At 47.5% G+C, this 27,157-nt stretch overlaps 1 protein-coding gene across 1 annotated transcript in view; it reads left to right on the top strand.

Moving 5' to 3' along the window:
* The window catches only part of UCHL1 (ubiquitin C-terminal hydrolase L1), a 504,068-nt gene that overhangs the window by 459,655 nt on the left and 17,256 nt on the right, over nucleotides 1-27,157 (top strand). The window contains exon 6 of the mRNA XM_085643316.1: nucleotides 21,587-21,645. Coding sequence (XP_085499442.1) covers nucleotides 21,587-21,645 — 59 coding nt within the window. The remainder of the gene's footprint in view (nucleotides 1-21,586; nucleotides 21,646-27,157) is intronic.

The following is a 27,157-nucleotide window of genomic DNA, read 5'->3' as shown; positions in this document are numbered from 1 at the left end:
AAATTAGCATTTAAAAAAACCTTTGAAATTCACTGAAAAAACCATAGGTTTCAGGCACGTTATAGCTAGAAATTAGCCTTTAAAAAACCTTGGAAATAAACTGAAAAAACCATAGGTTTCAGGGGCGTTATAGTTAGCTGGACTTTTCACTCGTACTAAACTATTGAAATTCCCCCGTTATAGTTAGTTCAGCTAACTATAACTCGCGCGCCCGCAATGCACTGCTGATGACGTCACATATTACATCACTCATGACATGGTCCGTGACATCACTCATGACATCCTTGTGATAGAGTGGCAGACCTCCTCTCCCCCTAATATAACCTTTGATACATTCAAAAATAGAAATTAAAATTTTCAAAACAATGGACATACCAATACCAGTTACAACACCCTACTCAGTAATTGTAAGATCCACATCCACTCATTCACCAACAGTCCTATACAGTCACTCATACATGTACTCACTCATCATATGTACTCATACACCTATACATCCTGGTTCGAGGCATGTGGGCTGCTGAATTCATATCTGTGCATAGATCGCCGCCTAGTGTTGGGTCCGGATGATTGCACATTGTTGTCCTGGAAGAGTCTTCGAAGTATCCTGAGATGGGTGACTCCTCCCCTGGACCACAGTGCGCATGGGCATCCTCTCCATCCCCAGATTGTTTTTTTCCGCCATTGGGTTCGGATGCAACTATCTAGGCTCAACTTCGGAATACTTAGTTTAGGCCAAAAGGCCTATAGTTTTCGTCGGTACAGTTACCGTTCGGTGTCGACTACTAGTCCTAGTGCTCCACACCCTTTTCAAAATTTCGATTCGAATTGGTCCAAACTTCGACGCTCCATCGATGATGGAATCGAGAACTCCATTCAAGAGGGGTCCGTTGTCCCACGCCAAGTACCCTCACATCGACGTCCACCCGGTCTGTAACAAATGTCTCTCGCCGGATCACGACGAATCAAAATGCATGGCCTGCGCGCGGTTCCGATCCAAGAAAACTCTACGGAACAGACGGGCAGCGAGGCTCGAGGCGCAGCAGGCAGCGCCCGCACCCACCAACATATTCAGCGACGGACGCCGAGAGCGTGGAAGTACTATCTAGCCCCGCTTCGGAGCATGGTTCCCGATCGGACGACGATGACGAAGAGCTCTTTCGACGTGAAGAAGCCGTCGACGAGGTAGGGGACATCGACGAAGCCTATCGGGCTGAAGAAGACAGCTCTCCCGAGGAGTTAGGCCAATCCGTCGAAAATGAGGCCGAAATTAGTAGTCAGGCTCCGGTCGAGGGATCGCCTTCGGGCCTTACCCAAGACCTAATCCATGGTTCCTCGGCCCCGCCTTCCGGCCCGGCACTGAACACTATGCAAGAGCCAATATTACCCAAGACGACCGGGTTGTTAAACCCAAAAACATCCATCGCTCCAGTCTCTTCAAAATCGAAAGCGAAACTGGTGGTGGTCGGATCAAGGGCGTCAACAGTCCACTGCGCCGACGCCAAAAAAAGTCATCGGCTCCGAACGCGTACAGAAAGACTTCGGCGCCGAGCTCACCGCAGCAGACGCGGTCGACGCACAGAAGAGGCGCGCCCTCGTGCACCACAAGGCACCGACACCTTAAACGCCGACACCGAAGCCCGTCGCCTCCGCAGTCAAAATGGCCGCCTCTGCAACGTCGACGCCTAAAGCACCGATGCCAAAGAAGTCCTAGACTACGTCGACTATCGATGCATCCCTTCAAGCCAGTGACCCCCTTCCGACAAAGTCGGGGTCGGCCTCCACACCTACTACCAAGATGCCCACCAAACCACCATCTCAGTTTGCTGTGCAGCAGGTCTCTGCATCTCTCCAACGTATCCGGGACCAGGTAGCCCTCCACTCTACCTCGGGTCCCCAAAGTACCTCACCCGGTACAGTGCACTCTGAGCCCACCAACATTACCTTTGGGCTGCCACCGACATCGGCACCGAAACTCTTTCAAATTCGGACACGTGTCCTCCACACACAGTCCACCACCTCTGGCCTAACAGAACACGACCCTTCAGGGCCACAGTTTATCGACGCCGACACTGGCAGGCTCATGCTCCACAAGCGCAAGATCACGCCAGTCAGGGAAGAGGTGCCATACAAAATTCCTCTTAAACGCAAGCTACCGGCGGAGCAGGAACCAGTGCTACAAGAACACTTCCATCCCCTCCAACTAGCTCCGCAGTCCTTTTCTCCTACCCCTTCTGAATCTGACCCAATGCAGGAATATGGTGGGGACGATACCATCTACCCCGGGGACGCAGATCCCGATGACACACAGGATCCTGATCAGGCATGGGATGACCCCACAGACCCAAGTGTCACGCCACATGCTCAGGATGCGCAACTCTACAATATTAAAACTTCTCCTACAGAGGACACGGCCGCAGTTAATGCCCTTATCGAATGGGCTGCTGCTCATCATGGGGTGGAACTGCATTCTGACGCCATTGAGGAGGACTTCCTGCTTGACACTTTCGCATCTTCGGAAAGAACTGTCAAGACTCTGCCCTTGCTTAAAGGGGTTCTGAAGCCTGCCAAAGACATTTTCAAGGACACCACAAGAGCCCGAGTGTTAAACCCCAGGATTGAAAAGATATAGAAGCCTGCACCTGGTGACCCTAAATAAATTAGGGGCCAGTTGCCATTAGACTCTATGGTGGTTGCCAACGCTCGCAAAAGAGCCCACTCACAGACAACTGGTGATGCTCCTCCCCCAGACAAAGAGTCAAAGGTCCTTGAAGCATCTGGCAAACGTGTGGCAGCGCAAGCAGCCAATATCCTGCGCATTGCCAATACACAAGCACTCCTGGCACGTTATGACAGGTCACATTATGACACCCTAGAGTCACTGCTCCAACCCCTACCAGAGGAGTATAAAGAGTCAGCGGAGCTCCTCATTAGAGAAGGACAACTCACTAATGCGTCCATAAAATGCGCCCTAGACGCAGCTGACACAGCGGCCAGGGCAATAAACACTAGTGTCATGTTACGACGCCATGCCTGGTTACGCATCTCAGGCTTCAAACCCGAGATCCAAAACAATATCCTCAACATACCGGTTAACACGGAATTTTTATTTGGCCCAGACGTTGACACTACCCTAGAGAAAATAAAAAAAGACACAGATACTGCCAAATCTATGGGGGCGCTACAAACCCAACAATTTCGTAGTGGCTCCTTTCGTCGCACTGGAAATAGGGGGAACGTCAAGGGGCCAGGGGTCACAACAATATGCCAAAGGTGGCACACAAACCACCTACGACAAAAACAGGGGTGGATATCGTGGATCCAGCGCCAAGGGCAGGGGACGTGGATATGGCAACACCAGGTCCTCCCCAAAAAACAAACAGTGACGCCCTCTCCTTACCCCCGACCACTTGTCCCCCGACAGGTGTTGACTCCAGCTGTTCCTGCCCGCATGGAAGAACATCACCACGGACAGGTGGGTCAGGGACATCATTCAACATGGGTACTGTCTGGAACTAACTTCCACTCCACCCAATATACCACCAAAGCACCGTCCTATGTCAGCCGAACACTTAGATTTACTCCAGCAAGAAGTGCTTGCAATGCTCGCAAAAGGGGCCATAGAAGTAGTGCCCACCGCCCAGCACGGCACAGGAGTGTACTCTCTGTACTTCTTGATCCCAAAAAAGGACGGCTCGCTCCGACCTATCCTAGACCTGCGACCCCTAAACCTATATATACTGTCGGAGCATTTCCATATGCTCACCCTCCAACAGGTTCTCCCACTACTCACTCAGGGGGATTTCCTAGCTACACTAGACCTGAAGGATGCATACTTCCACATACCAATACACCCTTCACACAGGAAATACCTCAGATTCACCATTCAGGGGAATCACTATCAGTTCAAAGTTCTCCCCTTCGGAGTAACAACAGCACCCAGGGTCTTTACCAAGTGCCTGGCGACAGTGGCCGCACATCTGCGAAGACAAAATATTCACGTCTTCCCTTATTTGGACGACTGGCTAGTTCAGGCCAAATCAGCACAACAATGTGCCACCCACATGTCCCACACCATTCACCTTCTTCACGATCTGGGATTCTCACTAAATTACCCAAAATCAAGTCTCCAACCTGCGCAAGTACAACAGTACTTAGGCGCGACAATCAACACTCTGGCTGCCACAGCTCAGCCAACTTTAGTGAGAATCAACAGCATGCAACTGCTGATCTCAAAATTCAAACCTCAACACTCCCTTCCGGCGCGAGTGTTCATTCAGTTGATAGGCATGATGGCCTCCTGCATCTTCATAGTCCCACACGTGAGACTACATATGCGCCCGCTTCAGGAGTGCTTAGCACGTCAGTGGAATCCGGCTCAAGGACAGTTGAAAGACCTAGTGTTGGTGAGCGGTCGGGCATACAACTCTCTGCATTGGTGGAATCCACAAAACCTTTGCAAGGGCCGACCGTTCCAAGAGCCTGTCCCACAAATAATACTGACAGCGGACGCGTCTCTCCAGGGATTGGGAGCTCATGTACTCAATTACACAGTGCAGGGACTATGGACTACACAACAAAAGAAGATGCACATCAACCTTCTGGAACTGATGGCAATCTTCCTGGCAATGAAAGCATTCAAAGTACACCTGTGCAACAAGGTCGTGTTGATCCGGACGGACAACATGACTGCCATGTACTACATACAGAAGCAGGGAGGAACACACTCTCCACAGCTGTCTCATCTGGCTCAGAGCATGTGGAAGTGGGCCATTCAGAGGAACACATTCCTCATGGCGGAACACCTCCCCGGCAAGGACAACCAGATGGCGGATCTGCTCAGCAGACACAGCCACCAGATGCACGAGTGGGAGTTACACCCATCAGTACTCCAAACCTACTTCCAGCAGTGGGGTCATCCAGAGATAGACCTATTCGCCACAAAGGAAAACGCAAAATGCCAAAGCTTTGCCGCCAGGTTCCCACAGTCGCAGGGCAATGCGATATGGATGAACTGGTCCGGCAGATTTGCGTACGCTTTTCCCCCAGCGCCGTTGATACCGCTGGTGGCATGCAAACTGCGACAGCACTCACTGTCACTCATCCTGGTTGCTCCAACATGGGCACGCCAGCCATGGTACACCACCTTTCTGGAACTTTCCGTGGTGCCGCATCAAAGGCTGCGGATCAAACCCGCCCTTTTGACGCAGAACCATGGAGAAATTCAACACCCAGATCCGCAACAGCTGAACCTGGCGATCTGGCTCCTGAAGTCCTAGAGTTTGGCTACCTAAACCTGCCACCTGACTGTATGGAAATCATTAAGGAAGCTAGGAGACCCACTACCAGAGCTTGCTATGCAGCCAAATGGAAGAGGTTTGTCATTTATTGCAACAACAATGACATTAACCCGCTAGACGCATCTATTCAGAACATAATCTGCTATCTATTACACCTATACCGATGCAATCTGGCATACACCTCAATACGTGTCCATTTAACCGCAATAGCAGCCTATCTCCAAAACAGTCAGCACCTCTTTGTTCAGAGTGCCTGCCATCAAAGCCTTCTTGGAAGGACTTAAACGGGTGATTCCCCCAAGGCACTCCCCAGCACCGGTGTGTAACCTCAACTTGGTCCTCACCAGACTAATGGGTCCACCCTTTGAACCTCTCCATTCTTGTGAGATTCAATTCCTTACCTGGAAAGTGGCTTTCCTGGTTGCCATCACTTCCTTAAGAAGAGTTAGTGAACTCCAGACACTAACCATTCAAGAGCCAATTATACAAGTTCACGCAAACTGGGTCGTACTACGTACCAACCCCAAATTCATGCCTAAAGTAATATCGCAGTTCCACATGAACCAAACCATCGAACTGCCTGTTTTCTTTCAAAACCCACAAAATGTCGCTGAGAGGATGCTCCACACACTAGATGTAAAGAGGGCCCTCATGTACTATATTGACAGAACTAAAAACTTTAGGAAGACTAAACAACTCTTTGTTGCCTTCTCTCCACAACACAAAGGCAACGCCATTTCCAAAGCAGGTATAGCCAGATGGATTGTTAAATGTATCCAAATTTGTTATCAAAAAGCTAAACGCACATTAACGATTCCACCACGAGCCCACTCAACACGGAAGTTAGAGGCCTCCATGGCTTTCCTGGGAAACATTCCTTTACAAGAAATATGTAGAGCAGCCACATGGTCCACTATACATACATTTACAAAACACTATTGTGTAGATGTACACTCAAAACAGCAGGCAGCTGTAGGACAGGCTGTTCTCAAAACTCTTTTTCAGACTGCTGCAGCTGGCACGGGTAGCCACCGCTAATAGGAACTGCTGTGTATTCTATGCACAGATATGAATTCAGCAGCCCACATGCCTCGAACTGAATATGCTACTTACCAGTATGCATCTGTTCTTGGCATGTAGGGCTGCTGACATTCATATCGCCCACCCTCCTCCCCGGCGCCTGTCGCAGCTGCAGCTCTCAGAATTACTGTATAGCATGGTCATCACTTCCTGTATCTACTCCATCACTGCCACAATGGCGAAAAACAATCTGGGGATGGAGAGGATCCCCATGCGCATTGTGGTCCAGGGGAGGAGTCACCCATCTCAGGATACTTCGAAGACTCTTCCAGGACAACAATGTGCAATCATCCGGACCCAACACTAGGCGGCGATCTATGCACAGATATGAATGTCAGCAGCCCTACATGCCAAGAACAGATGCATACTGGTAAGTAGCATATTCATTACACAACGCCACTCGTCCATAAAGTTACTCGCACACATAGTCACTCATGCTAATAAAGAATCAAACATCCGTTTACCTGCATATACAGTTATACACACACCACCACACTTACTTCTACAGAAACTTACACATACGTAGTCTTTTAAACAATCACTTATAGAAACATACTTATTCATATAGGAACTCTTTCAATCTCTCACTCACATATACTCACTTATACACCAATAGTCACATATACTAGTTTAAAACATATGTAGTTACTCATAGAGACACTATTGAGACAGTCATTCACTCACTAACACACCCATGCACACACTCATCCACCCATACAGTCTTGCACACATGCTGTCTTCAACACCTACAGTGAGTCACTCATTCATGCACCTATGCACTACGCAATACCCCCACCGAACAATACAGACATCAGACACTCATACTGATACTCAAAAAACCAACTAATAACCTATATAGACACTCATGTAGCTACTCACCAACCCATGCAGCCACTTATACACAAAGTGAGAGACTGATACAGATATTTACATATTTAAACATTACTCACTAAGCCATGTATTCACTAAGATACACTTAATCAGTCAGTTACACAATCAATTTTTCAAAAACAAATCATCCATTTAGACACTTATATACCCATTTATTCTTCCATCGACCCTGAGATACACATAGATAAAACCTATGTAATTTTCAGAAAAACACACATTCACTGGATGATGTCATGAGTGATGTCATTTGAGATGTCATCAGTGATGTCATCAGTGATGTCACTGACCATGTCATGAGTGATGTAATATGTGACGTCATCAGCAGTGCATTGCAGGTGCGTGAGTTATAGTTAGCTGAACTAACTATAACGGGGGAATTTCAATGGTTTTGTACAAGTGAAAAGTCCAGCTAACTATAACTCCCCTGAAACCTATGGTTTTTTCTGTGTGTGTGTGTGTGTGTGTGTGTGTGTGTATATATGTATGTGTGTGTATATATGTGTGTGTATGTATATATATATATATATATATATATGTGTGTATATATGTATGTATGTGTGTGTGTGTATATATATATATATATATATATATATATATATATATATATATATACTGATTCAAGCATTTGAATCTATGAAATATACCCGAATACTGGATAAGAAATGAGTTACCTGTAACTGCAGTTATCCAGTATTGTTATCTTTCATAGATTCCCATGCGACCCGCCCACCTCCCTTTGAAGGGTTTACTTAATACACTGGTTACACACGGTGCTTATGAAAATCTGAGGGACTGGAGCTCCTTCCAGGAATCTTCTAGAGTGTGGTGTCAGCTAATTGGTTCTCTTAAGTTTAGTCCTTTTTTTTTAAGGGCTTGGATATGTTACTTAATATAAGGACTTAGGCCTGTTGGCTTTTAAGTCTAATGTGACATTACCATTATAAATGTACCGGGGACTCCCATTTCAAAGATGGGAAATTATTCACGCATGTGAATCTATGAAAGATACCAATACTAGATAACTGCAGTTACAGGTAAGTAACTAATTTCATATCCCTGCCCCTGTGTGGGGACCCCAGAGTACATTAAAATATACTAATCTTCCATACTAAGATGCAGCCTTGAATTACACATGGCTAGACGATGCTTCCAGAACTTGCATTTGTTTTCAATAAACCTATATCTGCTTTTAATTCTCCTAAATGCCCTTCTAGGAAGAAAAAAACTGCAAAGAGACATTTGTACAATCTTTGAGGTGCACAAACTGCAATGTAATAGGATAGGCTTTGTTAGCCCATAGGCTGCATTGTAGAACTCATAACAGAATAGAAAATGAAAACTGGCACCATGCCTTTAAGGCAGCCATAACCCCTTGCCTCATCATGCCTCAGGGGTGAGTTAGAGCAGTTCAATCCAGCTCCTTCAGTCAGGACACTGAGGTTTCAGCATTTGCTTTTGTCAAATGTTTCTCAGATTCTTGTTAGTTACTTTTTCACTCGCCGTCTTACACCTGTTTGAGTGAGGAGCAATCATTTTCTGTCTTTTTTTCTTGTCAAAAGATGCCTTCCCTGTTTGATCCTTGTGGCAAAAATGGAATACAGACAGCATGGGTCTCTGTTTTAACCGGTCTCCCAGAGACGTGTCCTTGAGACCTGCCAATCTTTCACTTGAGCATGGAGACGATCCACCTGTATGGTCTCCTGGAGAGACTGAAGTCTGCTGCAGGTTCCCCAGGAAGATGACCCTCAAGGCGTAAGAACCAGATCTATTTCGAAGTAAGATCCCGGTGTTCTCCGGTGTCTGGCTCAGCGTCAAATGCCTCTAGTAGCAAAGAAAAGTAGACAGATGTTGCAGGTAGCTCCGTTGCCACCACCGACTGTAGTGCAACTTTCAATACAGAATACTGCTCCATGACTAACCTCACCTATCAACCTATCCCATCTGCGTTCGCACCAACAGAAGACAAACCATCACGACTACAATCTGCGTCAGACCAGCACCCTCAGACATCAACCTGAAGACAGTCTGCATTTGAGTTGTTCTCCTTTGGCATCAGAATGGCGAGTCAAGCTTGAGACTGATCTCAGTTGACGTCAACCTGTCGTGTTTGCTATGTTTGCCCTAAGTGGCCAAGGGTATGCCCAGAAGTGGGTCCCTTGCTCACTGTGCCACTGGATTCAAGCTAGCCTGGCTGAGGGGTGAAACCCCAAAACTGGTCCCAGTGTGCTTTCCAGTCCAGGAAGGGCCTGGCAGTTCGGGCTAGATTGTTCCCATTAGGAGCAGGGTCAAGACTGATTTGCATATGGCTGGGTTCAAACTGGGGTGGCATAGTGACCAAAAACAGAGGATTAAACCAGATCTCTTGACTGGGGGTGAGTGGATGAAAAGTAATCGGCACTCAGTCAACGTGTTTGCCGGCGGTCAACGTTGAGCCACCAGTACCCATTGACATCAACTTGACAACAGTCAACGTCATGATTACTTTCTCCATCGACTTAAGACGTCGAGGCACCAGTCTCCTTCGTCAACGTCCCTTCTATGCCAGATGTTGAGAAACCTGGCCCCATAGTCTTCCCAGCAACGTTTGACATCTGCACAAGGTGTGCTTCAAGTTTCAGCTCAGTCGCTCGAAATCTAAGCGCTCACCCAGGTTGGCCAGCAATACAACGTTCTCCTCTGGCGCCAGTAGTCCAAAGGCACTTGATGTCCTAGCATTTACATTCAACATCAAGGAGACGCTCAGTGCCTAGAGAACAGTCCAGAAGCTCAATGTAGACTCCATCGCTGTGGCTTATGTTAACTAAGAGCATCCACATCCAGATCAGTGCAGGTGCCACTTGTCTAGAGGCTCATTTTCTCCTTCTCCTAATAGGTCACACAGCTACAAACAGGACATCCAGGCTGTGCCTAGCACGCATAAAGAACAGAGGTGTACCAAAGATCTCCCCCTTCTGTGCACCAGTCTCCCAGGTGGTTACCAGTGCGACACTGGCAGAACCCTTTGATCAAGTAGAGCCACCTCAGGACTACTCCAGTACTCTCCACCATTCGCTCCTAGCTCGGCTGGCACAGGCTGTAGATCTTTCTTATGCAACTACTTCGAGGTCATGAGAGTGCTTGTACTGCAAGCCCCCCACCGAGAAGACCAAGGACACCGACCGCGTAGGCGTCGCACACTGCCAAAGTATACGTCTTCTACATGGTCCTTCACACGTTCCTCAGACTTCTCTTCTACTCTTAACAGACAGCCTCCCTTCATGGGTCTTGCTAGTGGATCACTTCATTTTCCACAAGGTACTGGCTAAAGGGGCGCACAAATTGATAATAGAAATGCCCACTACTCAGGCAACATCCTGTCATTTTTGAGACTACACCAGAGCTCAGCTTCAAGATCATTGATACCTTTGGTGCCTTGGCTCATTCAGCCAGTGATGGACACCTTCCTCACGCCGGCATTCCTTAAGTCCACTCCTGTGTGTATTTTGAAAAAATACAAACCACCAGAGCAAGATCCACTATTGAGGGTGGATCCTCCACTGGATTCAGCAATCATCCGCGCCAGACCGGGCCCAGGGGTCAGCCAGGCTGGCCATACCATCACTTACTCTGCAGACTCCCTGAGGGATCTACAACTCCCCAACCTCACTCCCTCCCCTTCTACCATCAGACGCATCTCCATGACCGGTATCTCCCCATCTGATCGGCGCCCCACCAATCTGGTCACCCCCCCTACCCAGCCTACCAAGAGCAATACCACCATCAGAGTTCTTTATCTTAACACCCGCTCCTTGGTTAAACATCACGCCGACATCTTCAAACCGAGCGTCCTGCTCACTGAAACTTGGCTGACTGCGGACTCGCTTCCTGACATTCTGGCGGCCCTCCCCCCAGACTATTACATCCTCCGCGCCGATCGGCCAGGAAACCGCCCTGGGGGCGGGGTAGCGGCCATAATCTCCAAACGCCTTAACTTCATCTCTACTCCATCCATCTCACCCCTGGGAATAGATAACCTTATCTTCAGCCTAAAAACGTATAGCGGGGCCTTAACTCTCCTTCTTTACCGCCCCCCCCCCTCCAACCGATGCCTTCCTTCGCGGCCACCCTGACCGATCAGTTGATCAACCTTCTCACTTCTCACCCCAGATTCGCCCTTTTCGGCGACCTTAATTATTGGTTTAATGACCTCAACGCTGGGCCCCACGCCTTGGAGGTCTTCGAGGCTCTCACGCCTCAACCTGTCTCAACAAATCACCTCGCCTACACATATTAAGGGCCACATTCTAGACCAAATATGGACCCAAAACCTCACTCTTTCTCCCCCTCTGTCTCACCCTGTACCTGGTCAGACCACCACTTAATAGATACCACCCTTACGATCAGTGGCAATCCCCCCACCCCACTGATGGCCGGTGGTCAAATGGAACGCCTATGACTCTGAAGGATTTCTTGCGACTCTCTCAGACACCCGCCCTCGTTTCGCGAACCAACATTGACAAATTAGAAAGTGACATATGCTTCTGGCTGCAGTCAGCCAGTGACCAATTTGCCCCCTTAATCAAATTTCCCCCGACCAGACACCATAACTCCCACCGTTGGTTCTCGGACGACCTCAAAAAACTTAAACTGAAGGTACGTCAGCTAGAAAGGGCATGGAGACGCAACTACTCCGAACCAGCCAGATCACAATACACCTCAGCCCGCAGGGACTACAAAATCGCAATACTTTCGACAGCAAATCTAAAGAAATTTTTAAAATCATGAACGAACTGACATCTGACTACAGAACCCTCCCAGGCCAAACCCCCACCCAAGAAACTTGTGACGCTCTCAACCTCTTCGTCGAAAAAATTAATAAAATCAAGGCACCGATCTCCACGGTCCCTCAGATCACCACTCCGGAAACTCCCCTTAACAACCCTTCCGCCTTCACCGAATTCCCCCCCATCAACCCTATTTCCCTAGTACAGCTTGCGTCCCGGATAAAATCAGGTTCCCCGAACAATGGCTGCCCACCCTCAGTCCTACGAAGTGTATGTCATTCCTTACCTGAATGCATCCTACCTCTCTTGAATGGCTCGCTCAGCACAGGTACTGTTCCCAGATCCTTCAAAGAGGCCATCCTAGTCCCGCTACTTAAAAAAACCTGGGCGGACTCAGCGGAACTCTCCAACTATCGCCCCATTTCGCTTCTGCCCTATTTCTCAAAACTTCTCGAAGCACGTGTCACTAGATGCCTCCAACTTTATTGAGACCTCTTGCTACCTGGAGCCTAATCAGGCCGGCTTCAGGCCTTCATTTTCTACTGAAGCCGTCATCTTAGCTGTTCTCGACACGCTGAGGAGAAATGCCGACTTGGGGACCCCCCAGGCCCTCGTTCTCCTGGACCTTTCGGCCGCGTTCAACACGGTTGACCATAACATCTTGCTCAACCCTGTCGAACAGGCTGGCATCCAGGACCCTGCCCTCAGCTGGATCCGGTCTTTCTTGTCTGGTAGAACCCAAGCCGTCCGGCTGGGCCCCTACACAGCACCCAAGACCCCCACAACCTGCGGATTTCCCCAGGGCTCCTCCCTGTCACCTTTACTGTTCAATCTATACCTTCGGCCCTTACTCCACTCACTCCGTAACTGGGACATCACAGTTTATAACTATGCCGACGATCTGCAGATCATCTTTCCACTCAACTCCCCCAATGCGATAGATAACTTTCACTCCGTTATACTCCACATCCAAGATTGGATGTATTCCAACCAATTGAAGCTGAACCCCGGGAAAACCGAGCTTCTCCCGGGCTCCAGCCCCTCTTTCTGGGGAACCCAGTTCTGGCCCACTGAACTGGGCCTCCAACCGACCCCTTCGATCTCTGTAAAAAGTCTCGGCGTGACTATCGACGCCGAACTCTCTCCGACCTCATGTCGGCTCCGTGATTTCATCCTGTTCCTTCCAACTCAAAAAGATCCGGAAGGTCAGTCACCTGCTCCCCCCACTTGCTCGGATTCAAATATTCATATCTCTTGTGCTCTCCCGCTTGGACTTTTCCAACTGCATCTACCACGGACTTACCAAAACCCTTCTCCACCGCCTTCAGGTGGTCCAAAACCAGGCCGCTCGCATCATCTGCAAATCTCCAAAATGGCAATCTGCCAAACCTCTGATGCATAAACTACATTGGCTGCCCATAGAACAGAGGGTGGCCTTCAAGTTGGGCTGCCTCACGTTCAAAGCCCTCCACTGCCCCAGCCTTGCTTTCCTGACTTCCCTCATCACTCCCTACTGTCCAAATCGCAATCTTCGCTCTGCTCATCTTAAATCACTTGTCATACCCAAAACCAGAACCAACGAATTTGGCGGCCGAAGGTTCGCCCTTTTGGCACCGAAGTTCTGGAACTCCCTTCCCCATATCATCAAATCGAGCAGCTCCCTCCTTCATTTTAGGAAGCTGCTCAAAACCTCTTTCCCCCACCCTGCTAACCCTGCATTAACCCCAGATTGTGTATCACCTTTGTCCTATAGTGCCAGGAAACCCATGGTGTCAGTGCGCTCTACAAATTTCATTTAATAATAATCATTGCAGCAGCAAAGATCCCTGCAGTGGTGTCCTTCTACTGTATTGCCAGATGGATGAAGCGGATACCAAGTTTCTTGGGGTAGAAGTGTGCAGCACCTATGCTTCCTTCTTGAAGGTTTCCAGTGCATCTGTCCTTTTAAGGCGCTATGATAGGTCCTTTTGGGACTCTTGAAAGGTTCAAAGACAAGTTGCCCAAAGATGGGCAAGATTTTAAGGAAGTTCTCCAGGAAGGAGGCCCAGTAGTGAACCAGATTAGTGCAGCAGCAGATGGCACAACCCTGGCTGCTCATGTTTGCACGCACAGAATATGTGCTAGGCGTTTGTCTTGCGTCCGAGCCGGAAGCTCAACTCATTTTTAACCAACTTTTACCAGTCCTTCACTCTTTGGCTTCCATACAGACAACAAAATGGCCAAGATGAAGGCCAAACTAGACACTGAAGGTAGTGGTCCTAAAACGATTTCAGTCTTTGGTACAGGCTATACGATTGCAGCCCTATCAGAGGGTTCAGGTCCCTTAATGGTTTCAGACAGCAGCAACATGAACCCAGAGCACACTACCGAGGGTGCCACTGCATGCGGTTGAAGAGCTAACCTCCAAACAGCTAACTCTACAAAGGCTCCAGCAAAGCAATGAGCAGTTGCTTCCTCTGTCACCGTTCTCTACTTCAGTGGGGAGGAGGGGTGGTCAAATCGGGAGTAATTATTGCTAATAGTCTGCCAAGAGTGGCACAACATTACAAAAGATCCATGGGTATTGAATTTGCTGCAGAATTGGTACTCTACGGTTTAGTCCCTCACCCGGGCAGATGTTACTCCCTCAAAGAGGAAAGGGAGTGCACTTTGTATTCTGGTGCAGAAAAGATCCCAAAGCGGAATTTGGACAGATGTTGAACCTACGTCTCCTGAAAGTCTACCCGCAGAGAAATTTCACATGCTGGCTCTCCAAATATATTCTCGCCTCCACCAGTGAGACTGGATGTGCTTGATAGACCCGCAGGAATCTGGTTTCCATGTGCTAATCCACAAAGCATCGAAGATTCTAAGCTTCATGGTAGGAGCCAAACATTAACAATATAAAGTGCTCCCTTGCAGGCTAAAGTCTTCCCCACAAGCCTTTACCAAGTGCATATCTGTGGTAGCAGCAGCTTTGCATCACCAAGGTTTGTTTATCCTTATCCAGACAAGTGGCTGCTAAAGAGTTCTTCTCCACAGTGCGCAAAGGATCCGCATCAAACTTGTCTAGGCTTGCCTCAGCGGCTGGGTCTCCACATCAACTTTGCCAAGTTGGTTCATGGGCCGACCAAGAGGATAAACTATCTGGGCGCTGCACTGGAAACCAAGGAAAGAATAGTGTATCCTTCGGAGGAGAGACTATAATCTAGCACCCTGGAGTGCAACCGTCTCCTCACTCTTCAGCCTGGCAGGTTTCCTCTCTCCTGGGGTTGATGGCATCTTGCATCTTCCTAGTTCCCAATGCCAGATTGAAAATGGGACCTTTGCAGCAGGATTTGGAGGACAAATGAGATCAACGTACAGCTCAATGGGACAGCAGTCTCTCTCCCAGTCAGCAAGGTCTTCCATCCCATGGTGGACTCGTCAAAAAAGATTCTGGTGGTAGCCCTATTCCATCAGACCCCACCAACACAGACCCTGATCACAGATTAGTCTCTTCAGAGGTATGGTGGCCCACATGGGCCCTCTTCAGACTCTGGTGTCTGGTCACCCAAGGAACAGGCTTATCCCATCTATGCGGAAGTTACCGGCAGTACATCTAGCCCTCTCTATCTCTCCATTCAGGCCAGCTCCCAATTGGTCCAACCGACAATAGGACCATTATTTTATACCTGAACAAGCGGGGAGGGACCCATTCTCTCCCTGTATCCCCGGAGGCTCAAGCGATTTGGCATTTTCTTCTGGCCAGACATCTCACCATTACAACACTTCACCTGCCATGAGAACAAAATCCTCTAGCGGACTCCCTGAGTTAGTTTGCAGATCATCAAAACTGGGTGCTGTACAACGACTTGGTGGCATTCCTTTCTAGGGAATTGGCCAGCTGCACAGATGATGCCAACAAAAAAATGCCAAGACTTTGCATCAATTTATTACCGACCAAGGACAAAGGGAATGCCGCTTTGGTTGAGTGGTCGATGGGAGCTTTTGTACGCTTTTCCACCACTTCCCCCTCATCCCGAAAGTCATAACCAAGCTATACCGTGCCAGAGCAAGGATAATTCGGATTGCTCTGTCTGGCCACAACAGTGGTGTTATCCAGACCTACACCCGAGTGGCACACAGACTTATGTGCAGGCCAGATTTCCTATCCAAACAATGAAAGAATCCATCACCCCAACGTTCCCTCACTGAACTTGGCAGCATGACTCCTGAGCTCCTTCAATTTTCCAAAAGAATAAAAGACCTCCCACTCGACGCTCCTGTGCCTTTAAATGGAAAAGATTCTAAATGTGGTGTGTGCAGTGTTCCATCCGATTCAGGGGCAAGAGGTAATATTGCCATGTCTCCTACACTTGGCCAGTTCAGGTTTACAGTTTGGTTCCATCAAAGTACACCTTGCAGCCATTGTGCCGTAGGTAAAGTCATCCTCCCAACCATCATTCGACTAGCTTCCGGTGGTTAAGGTTTGTTTTTGCAAGGGTTAGTTTTCCCTCCAGTTAGGACCAGATTGAGTTCCCATGTAGAATGGAAACTATCTAAGCTCACTGCCCCCCCCCCCCCACTTTGAACTGTTTCAGAGAGACTCCATCTCACATGGAAAGTGAGAGGATCGCTTAGTAGCGATCACCTCTGCTCGTTAGGTGAGTGAAATCTAAGCCTTGTGCTCTAAAGAGCCATGATTTGATTTGCAGTTTTGTAAAGTGCTCATATGCCCTGAGGCGTCTTGGCGGTAGGTTTTTTTTTAACACTGAAGGGCCCTGATTAATTGCCAAAAAGCCAAGGATTTCCTGAATGTTATAAGTCTATGCTGATTTGATGCTCAATGGAAGTGTTAGAGTGTAGGGCTGCACCTCTAATAAACCTACCACCTACCCAGGAAGCACACTTGTGGGAGGGAACCAACATTTCTTGCCATACTGGAGCGAAGCGTTATGCTAGGGAAGTACCACTTAAAATTCTTTAGGCAGTAAAGATCAGACCCGTGCCGTGCAGGGCCTTGCATGCTATGCATAGGGCTGTAAAGATTTCCGTTTTTCAACTGAAGCTAATTATATTCATTTAGAACTTGGGTAACAGAATGAAATTTTGGGACATTCAGCAACATAGTGGCAGCAGAGTTTAAGAATATCCAGTCTGCTGATCAAGCACTTTTGTAGGTTCAGATACAGGCCATTGCAGTTTTCAATGTGGGCTAGGATCAATGCAATTACTGTCTTCAGAAGCTTAAATGGGATTGGAAATCTTTTTTTATAATTTTTAAAGCAAAATGAGGAAATAACTGACACCTAATTTTTATATGTCAGTTTATGTAAGATGACGCCTACATTTTTAACTTGTCTTAGGAGCTGGCAAAGTTCCCCCTTCTTGAGGCCAGCATGATGAGGACCAGGAGGTATCCTGTCCAAATAGCATCACCTCTGTTTTGGAGGAATTCAACTTGAGGCTGTGGCTACCCATCCAGTTGCCAGCATACAGTCTCGAAGTATCACTCATTTTGCAGTCTGTTTTGGCAAATGATACAACTATTTGAGTATCGTCCTCGTAGGACACCAGCAAAAACCCAAAGGATTTGATTAAAATGGACAGTGGCGTAATGTATACATTGAAGAGTGTAGGACTCCAGGACTAGCCCTGAGGCACACCACAGCTCAACGTAGAAGGCTCAGATTGAAAATGACCAAGACCTATAGGTTGTGATCTGTTAGAGTGAAATAAAGCCAAAGCTGTACCCTTTTGCATTAACTGGTTGATCAAACAGTTCTGGTCAAATGCTGCAGATAGGTCCAATAGTCCAGGGCTGCTCTGCTGCCCTTGTACAGTATATCTTCCTTTGGTGGCCAAGAGCTGTTTCTGTACTGTGACCACTTCAAAACCCAAATTGTCTGATCTAAGAGGTTGTTTTTCTCAAATGTTAGGTGACTGTTCATAGCTTATTTGCCTGGAAAGATAAGTCTGTAGATTGGATGATTATGTGTTTCTTGTGCATCTAGGTTAGGTTTTTTGAGTGAAAGGACTGACTTTTTTTTGTCCAGAGGATTGGGAATACCCCTGTTTAACATGTTGATTTTAGTGAGCTGTTGAGCAATCAGGTCTGGAATAAGCTGTACTATAGCAGTGGGGGATAGGGGTACAAGGATAAACTGGTGAGCCAGACGTTTATAGTACGGACCAGCTGTTCAACCTGTCCCACTGTTAGTCTGAAATTCCCTAAGCTCACTTAAGACCTTCTCACTTAAGACCTCGGAAGTCGAAATTTGCTTTTTTTTTTTTTTTTTTTACTTTGAGGTGTAAAGCCATTAGATATCTTGGACTTTTTCCTGGGAAAAAAGCTAATGAATAACAAAAAAAATAGATTATATTCCCTAGCTTTTATTGCTGGTGAGGAAGTCCAGACTAGAACTGTACGGAAAAAGCTCCTTTGCAGAGATCTTTGGTGATTCAATTGACATTTTTTGAGATATAAACCGATTTGGCCTTAGCTATCAAAGTTTTATATTTTGTTAGACATTTCTTTTCTACTAAGCCATATATATTCTGTCCTCCATACCCTTTGTTGCTGTGAAAGACTGTTGAAAACAAAGTAGTGATGAAAATCCACCCGGCTTTTCTGCTTAAGGTAGTGTCTGACCTGATTAATGTTAAAGTCAGTTTCACTACCCACTTTCGTTCCTAATTGCACCATACCACCTGAAAGGTCTATCGAAATTCATAGACGATACTAAGGCTGTTAGGTAATCTGATCATCCGTTTGTTAATTACGGTTCCATTAGAACAAGGTTTCCTGTCTCCAAACGATCCATCTCCAGATTGATTGTTTCATGTATCAAACTGACTTACCACTTATCCAACAACTACTTCTGGCTACACCCAAGGCACACTCTACAAGGGGGAAAAACTGCTTCATAATGTTCCCATCTGAGATCTGCAAAGCAGCCACTTGGAGGTCAGTACATACATCCACAAGACACTATCTCTATTTGAATACGAGAGCAGACACTTAGTCCAGACCTCTTCAAGAAATGTATTTCAGTGCTAAGAACAGCAGCTCTTGATTCTTTGTCATTTGCCCAGAGGTAGGGGGATGGGCTTGCTACTCAATTCAGTGCTTGACTATTGATAAGGATCCCCTGGAAGAGGATGTTACTTATCTGTAATCCTAGTTCTATTCCAGGGTATCCTTATCAAAGCCATAAGCAACCCGTCCACCTCCCCAGACAATTGATCGATCAAGTCATCTTTGCGCCCTGATGATTGGATCTCCCCGAAGAACTGACCAGTCACCCCTGAGGCGGCATGGTGCCTGTCCTTTTCTATTGTGCTTTCAATGCAGCCTTTGGGCTAGCAATGCCTATCCTATTACTTTGCAGTTTGTGCAGCTCAAAGGCTGAGTCTCTCTGTTTTTCTTCCTAGAAGTGTATTTAAGAGAATTAAAACAGATGTTTATTGGATACAAGCCTTGTGTAACTTAAGGCTGCATTTCTTAGAATGGTAAAATTATATAATGTTTTTTATGTACTCCGGTGTCTCTGCATATTGGCAGGAACATTCAGTGCTTATGACTTTGAGGATACCCCTAGAAGAGAACTAGGCTTACAGGTAAGCAATTTATCATTTCTTTTGTACTGGAATATACTTTGTTACTTCTGGTGTTCAGTTCTACCCTGGCATTGAGTCGGTGCTTGCTTATGGCTGCAGGCATTGGCAAAGTCGGTAAGTCTTGCCTATAAAATCTAATAGCCTTGTCCATGTTTTCTTAGCCATGTTGCACAGCAGCGCAGCCTCTGTGCAACATGGCTGAAAGTAAGGGGAAAAAGTGCTGATTCAGCTGTTGACCACATCATAGCCCTTACTTTACTTTCAGCCTTGTTGCCCAGCAGGCGCACAGCTGTAAAATATGGCTTGAGAAACATTGACAAGACCAATAGATCTACTATAGGAGAGACCTGTTGGCCTTGCTAGTCCTTGTAAATGTATGTAATTAGATCGTGCTATTCCCAAGAGTGAACCTCCGGTGTTCAGAAGGTGGCATCTTTGTGGTATTCCTAGTTTTTTGCCTGAGCTGCACCCTTTCCTGCCATTCAAAACTAACTTTCAAACATTCCTAAAAATACTTGGAATTTATAACTTTCCCGGACTGGAGTTGTAATACTAAAAGGGCCTCCTGGGATGTTTGAGGTGAAGTTTCTCTTTCATCAAATATTCTAGGACTGTAGTTAAAATAGCAATTTTGACCTGCCTGTGTCCGTCACATCCACTCCTGCCCTGAGGGTGCAGTTCCGGGCAAGAAACACAAACGAGCAAGCTTTACAAGCCACACACTGATCTAGATACTGGTCAATTTGATTACAAAGACAGTTAAGATTAATTTAACATTTACAATGGAGTATCTGCCAGTCGGAATACCGGTCCCTCAAAGTCAAAAGAAGGGTCAGACAGGTCAAGGCGCAGTGTCTTGATTGCGGTCATAAATGGGCTGGAGTGTAAAGCTAGTGCGAACAGATCAATCTGCATTCACTAAACCAGTAGGGCAAACACCGGATTTTGACTTGGGACTGTGATCTACACCAAAGGGTATTTTTGACAGTGACCATTGTGCTTCTTTTGAGTGTGGTCTGGTTTCGGTCTGCATCCCTATTGATTACGAGCAAGTGGTTTGGTTACCAAATTGTCATGCTTCTCAATGTTGATCGGGGGAGTTGCCCCTTCCTCTGCATTTCCTAGGAGTCATTGGAGCAGAAGGAGGGTTCTCTGGTGAAAGAATGGCCACCTCCCTAAGCCTTTAGTTGTCCCAGCTGCTGTTTCCACTTCTCCCTGTAATTGATAAAGCCTGCTACTCTCCCCGTCTTTTCTTATTCCAAAGAACTTCTGGCAGTGGCTGTAGGTTTCTGCCAGGTCTTCCGGAAGTCCAACAGAACACTTTGTGAGGGTCTTACTAGTCCTTTTCACAGGACGGCCACTTCACAATGAATGACTCCATCCTGACAAGAAAATACGGTAATTTCAGTCCGGAAATGGTTTAAAAGATATCAAAGGAGAAAAAGTATTTTTTTTTTTTTAAAGATTCCTAATGTTTTTTTTTAATAGAAGTCGGGTCAGTGCCCCAGGATCCTGTTACCATGAGCTGAGAATTAACTGAGCTAACTTACCTGTGGGGCATAAGATGCAGGTTGTACTGTGAGGGTCTTAAACTGTGCCAGTGTTGTCCACTGCTTTGCACTGCAGCCTATTCACTAACATTGCCTGTCATTCCATTTTTCCTTTTAAAAGTTTGTGAAAGATTTTCTATGGTCACTTCTGTATAGTGGTTTTCATTGATTGGTTTCTATTTTTAATGAAATGTTGTCATTTAGCCTTTTTGTAGGCTGTGGATATATATTTCTTTGTACGAAGTTATTTTCTAAAGTTTTCCGGTATCCTGCATGCAAGTGCGGCTTTTCAGTGACTATTAAAAGGATCCCCTGGAAGACAACTACAATTGCCTGTAACGGTTTTCTTTATCTAGTCTGATCTCAGTATAGTTGGTTATCAAATGTAGGCTTTAATGGCAGATTATTTTTCCCCCTCCAGATGGACGAATGCCATTTCCTATACACCATGGTGCCACGTCTGACAGCGCATTGCTAAAGGTACAGTGAACTAAAATTAATGCTAATTATGTAGTTGATTTGCTTGTTATACCCCTCAAGTTTATTTTAACTAACTTGATTAATTTCAGGTGGATAGTATATATTTTACTATCATTACCACGCAGAGCTATTCCGTCAGGCCTACAGCTCCCTACTCAGAGAAATGGTGCAGTTTCAGTAATATGTAAAGCCAATACCTGGAGGCCCATCCATATATTGTCTAGGCATTATTGTATTATCCTCTGCCTCCCCCTTACGCTTTCCAGGGAGTCCATGCCTAACCTGAAAGTGCTTAAACAGGAGTTCAAGAAATTAGAGCGGGATTGGATGCGCAGAGTTCTGTCCTTTGGCTTAGCACACTTTGGTTAAAACAAAAAAAAAATCTCTGCTAGGCTAAGTCTCCACTATTACGCTCGCACTGACCTTGTTAAGAACAATACCAAGGAAATGTTCTCCGTCCAGAGCTTCATGACTCCCACTGCCCAATGGAGTACTCTTATTCCTTCCCCCCCCTCCCCCCCCCCCCAATCCTCCGATGCTTGGTGCAATAGTCTTTCCAGTTTTTTTCATGGACAAAATTCGCACTATCCAGGAGTCTTTTGCCTCCTGCAGCAGGGCTACAACTGAGTCCCTGCCTCTGGTGACCCCTCCTGCTAATCCTATTCACTCTTTTACTCCCGTCGACCTGTCTAGCTCACTTAAGACTCTAAAGGGCCTGGAATCAGGCTCTCCATCGGACCCTTGCGCAGCCAGATTACTGACAGATGCTGCGGAGACCATCAACTTTGAAATTAATAGCATCATTAATATGTCCCTTCTGGAGGCTGGCGTTCTCGAAGCAGGCCAAGATTCTTCCCTTACTTGGAAAAAACAAAAAAGCCATCGCCTGATACTTTTAGCCCAGGGAATTACCGTCCCATCTCCCTTTTGCCCAGCATGGCAAAGGTGTTGACTAGAGTTTTTCGAAAGCTCAGGCCTCTTGCATCTGGCTCAGTAAGGGTTTAGGGCTTCGTATAGCACAGAGTCCGCACTGGTGGAAATCTCGGAGGCCATTCGGGAGTGTAGACGCTGGCAGGAGGGCAGCATTGATTCTGCTTGACCTGTCTGCGGCGTTCGACACAGTTCCACACTTGCTGTTGCTCACCTGTCTTGCTGAGATTGGGGTCTCTGGTCTTCATCCCCTTAGATAGTGGCCACAGGTGTCCCAATGGGGTCTTTTAGCGCTTTTTTTGTTTTTTAACATCTACGTTACCCCATTGGTCCAACTAGCCGAAGACTTTGGGGGGGGGGGGGGAGGGGGGGCAAAAATTATTGCTTATGCTGACGACTCGTCGACAAATTGTTCGACCTCCGTATTGGCTAGCTGCTGCTCAACTTAAGTGTAACGAAGAGAAGTCTGAAATACTCCTACGGAAAATTCCCCCCTAACTTTAGAGAAATGCTCTGGCCATCTGAGTTGGCTATGCTTTTGCTATTCTCAACCGGGAAACCCGCTAAGAACCAGGGAATTGGATTGAGAACATTTTGTTTTCTACTCCGGTCAAGAAGCTTGCCGGTAATGGCTTTGGGCTACTTAAAACCCTTAAATTTCTTCTTCGGGCTGCTTAAGAAAGTCACCTGTGTATGTTGGCATCCCAGGCTATCTGCTTAAGTTACAGGTGGTCCAAAATGCTGCAGCCAGGCTTCTTCTCAACATCCCTACTAGAAGCAGTGTGAGACAACATCTGTGCTCATTACACTGGCTTCCCGTGGCAGAATGGGTTCAATTCAAATCCCTAGTGATTGCCCATCGCACCCTTCATGGCTTAGGCCCTACCCACAAATGCGGTTCTCCTTTTATGCTCCTATGAACTCTGCTCCACGTCTCAACTCCTAGCCCGGGTTCCTCGCTTCAAACGTCAAAGGTTGGGTGGCTGCTCCCTTGCCATGTAAGCTGGCCTGGAATGCTTTGCCATTTGCATTTCGCAACACAAGACCCCACTGCTTTGAATACAAATCTGGAAACATTCCTCTTTAGCTCTTTAGCAGAGGGAACAGCACAAATTCCTGAGGGAATTCTTAGAAGATGGAAGGTGCACCAGGAATGGAGTCAAAACCATATGAATGATAAAACAATTGATGGACAGAATTCAGAACAATGTCATACATTCACCCCAGTACAGAGATCTGGGCCTACATCCATAGTTTTTTTTCTCACTATGCCATTCCAGTTTGGACCCAGCCATATGCAAATCAGTCTTGACCCTGCGCCCAATGGGAACAGTCAGCCCGAACTGCCAGGCCAGGGCCTCCCTGGACTGGAAACAAGCATCCTAGGACTGGTTTTGGTCTGTCAATCATATGAATAAGTCCAACAAATTCCTTTATTGGTCATCGTAAAAAATGGGCATCAGCCAACAAGTTTTGTTCCGATGAAGGAACTTGATCAGGGTTGAAACAATCACACAAGACAGAAGTCATAATACTCAAACCCACAAAACATAACGTACTCCTATTGAAAGTGTATTGGAACAAATAGAAATTCTCACAGAGAATGACGCACATTACCCAATTATAATTGCACACAAGACATCATAAGACTACCCACATGCGTATATAAATTACACACAAATATATCCAGATGGAAAAACCAAGATATGTAAACCTGGTATATAAACAGTAGTATCGCCACTAATAAACATGTAGTGCTGTAAGCGCCCACTACATAAATTATTCTCAGTTGAATCCATGAATGGGAATACATATTCTAAGTAATTATACAAACTACCATTGCTTGAGAAAAGGGGAAAAACAGAAATGAGGATAGAACACAAAGGTTCAGAATGCTAATCGCAAATTTTTACTTCTCCTTCAAATATCAAGTGGAATGTCCAACACTTTCTTATATAGCAAAAATAGGGGGGGGGGGGGGGTGCTGCAAATGAAGGTCTGGTTTTTATTGTTGTGTTCGAGGCATGTGGGCTGCTGAATTCATATCTGTGCATAGATCGCCGCCTAGTGTTGGGTCCGGATGTTTGCACGTTGTTGTCCTGGAAGAGTCTTCGAAGTATCCTGGGATAGGTGACTCCTCCCCTGGACTACAGTGCGCATGGGCATCCTCTCCATCCTCAGATTGTTTTTTTCCGCCATTGGGTTCGGATGTGCTTATCTTGACTCAAATATCCCCACATCGACGTCCATCCGGTGTGCAACAAATGCCTTTCACCGGATCACGACGAATCTACATGTATGGCCTGTGCCCGATTCCGATCCAAGAAGACTCTCCGGAATCGACTAGCAGCGAGACTCGAGGCGCAGCAAGCGGCACCGGCCCCCATCTTCAGCGCCGAGAACGAAGATGTCGAAGACGTGGAGAACCTACCCTCCAGTCCCGCTTCCGAACATGACTCCGGATCGGAAGACGTCGAAGAAAGACTCTTTCGCAGAGATGAAGACGACACCGAGGTAGGAGACTACAATGAGGCCTTAGGGGCCGAAGAGAGTAGCTCCGGTGACGAGCAAGGCCTACCCGTACAGACTGAGGATATCCCAGTGCGCCAGTCTATGGCTCCGGTCGAGGGATCGCCTTCGGGCCTTACCCAAGACCTATCCCGCAGTTCTTCGGCCCCGCCCTCTGGCCCGGCCTCGGACATTCAGCGGCAGCCATTAATACCCAAACCGGCTGGTTTCCCTTCTTCGAAACCAAAAGCTGTATTGGTTCAACTGAAACCGAAAGTGACGCTGGTCGGATCGAGGCCCACCACACCTTCGACGCCAGCAAAACCCGTCGGCACCGAGCGCACCAAACGAGACTTCGGTGCCGAGCTGGCAGCGGCCGACGTCTGAGTCGACATACGGAAAAAGACCTTCGGTGCCACCAAACCTACTCGGCTCCCGGCACTGACGCAATCGGCTCCGACCCCAAAGGTCAAACTGCCTGCTGCGTCTCACACCGCTTCGACAGCACCACCAAAGGCACACTCATCGAAGACGTCGATGGCCATTACCGCCCCTCGACTCGATGACTCACCGGCGCCGAAGAAGTCCACGCCCGCCTCTACAGAACCGGTCGGCGCAAAGGAATCTATGGCGCTCCAGGTGCGACCCGTTGCTGCGCAACGCACCAAAAACAAAACAGTCCTCCAGGACACGTCGGGCTCCGAGCCGATAAAAGCTCCAACAGCCTCTTCGGCACCGGCCAACATTACTTTTGGCCTGCCACCATCCACGGTCCCGAAACTGTTCCAAATCAGGACACGGGTCACCCACACCACGATCACGCCTGCCGAACGCTCTCCTGCGGAGACGTCTCCATCACATCGACGCCGACACCGGCAGGATGATGCTCCACAAAAGGAGAATAACTTCTGAGCCAGCTTTGGACTCCTTCCGGATCCCGCTTAAAAGAAAGCTGCCAGTGGCTTCGGAACCAGTTCTTTACGAACCTCTCCATTCCCCCTACCAGGATCCACAGTCCTTCTCTCCCACACACTCCGACACAGATGTTTTGGAGGACTACATGGGTGACCAAGTCCCCTACCCCGGAGAGATGGACCCTGAAGGCCAACAGGACCCTGATCAAGCTTGGGATGACCCTGTAGACTCAGGTGCACCTATGGATGCACAGGACCCGCAACTCTATGGAGCAAAAACATCTCCCACAGAGGACACTGCCGCGTTCAACGCTCTAATTGAACGTGCTGCAGCCAATCGTGGGGTGCAACTTCACTCTGACACCGTCGAGGACGACTTTCTCATGGATACTTTCGCATCCTCAGAGGAATATAAAGACTCTGCCCATATTGAAGGGTGTCCTCAAACCAGCAAAGGACATCTTCAAGGAACCCACCAGGGCAAGAGTGATAAACCCCAGGATCAACAAGAAATACAGATCGGCGCCTGGGGACCCTACTTACATTAGAGGCCAGTTACCTCTGGATTCCATTGTAGTTGCGAATGCTCGCAAGAGGGCACACTCGCAAACAGGTGATGCTCCTCCCCCGGACAAAGAGTCCAAGGTGCTAGAGACCTCCGGCAAACGGGTTGCCGCCCAGGCAGCTAACATATGGCGCATTGCCAATACTCAGGCGCTCCTCGCTCGCTACGATCGAGCGCACTACGACACATTAGAACTACTACTCCAACATCTCCCTGACCAATTCAAAGAAGGTGCAGAGATCCTCATCAGGGAGGGACAACTGCTCACAAATGAATCCATTAAGTGTGCACTGGATGCCGCGGATACAGCTGCCAGAGCCATAAACACTAGCGTCATGTTGCGACGACACGCCTGGTTGCGAATCTCCGGATTCAAACCTGAGGTACAAAATAACCTCCTCAACCAACCTGTCAACCCCGATTACTTATTCGGGCCGGAGGTTGACACCACCCTAGAGAAAATAAAAAAGGACACAGACACTGCAAAGTCCATGGGGGCCCTACAAACGCAGTCCTTTCGGAGCGGCTCCTTTCGTCGCCCCGGAAATAGAGGACAGGGGTCACAGCAAACCTACAACAAAGCACCTACGATAAA

The sequence above is a fragment of the Triturus cristatus genome, chromosome 2_2 (assembly GCF_964204655.1).
Source record: "Triturus cristatus chromosome 2_2, aTriCri1.1, whole genome shotgun sequence".
Taxonomy (NCBI): domain Eukaryota; kingdom Metazoa; phylum Chordata; class Amphibia; order Caudata; family Salamandridae; genus Triturus; species Triturus cristatus.
Note: the sequence above shows the minus strand (reverse complement) of the source record. Positions and strands in the feature narration are given on the sequence as shown.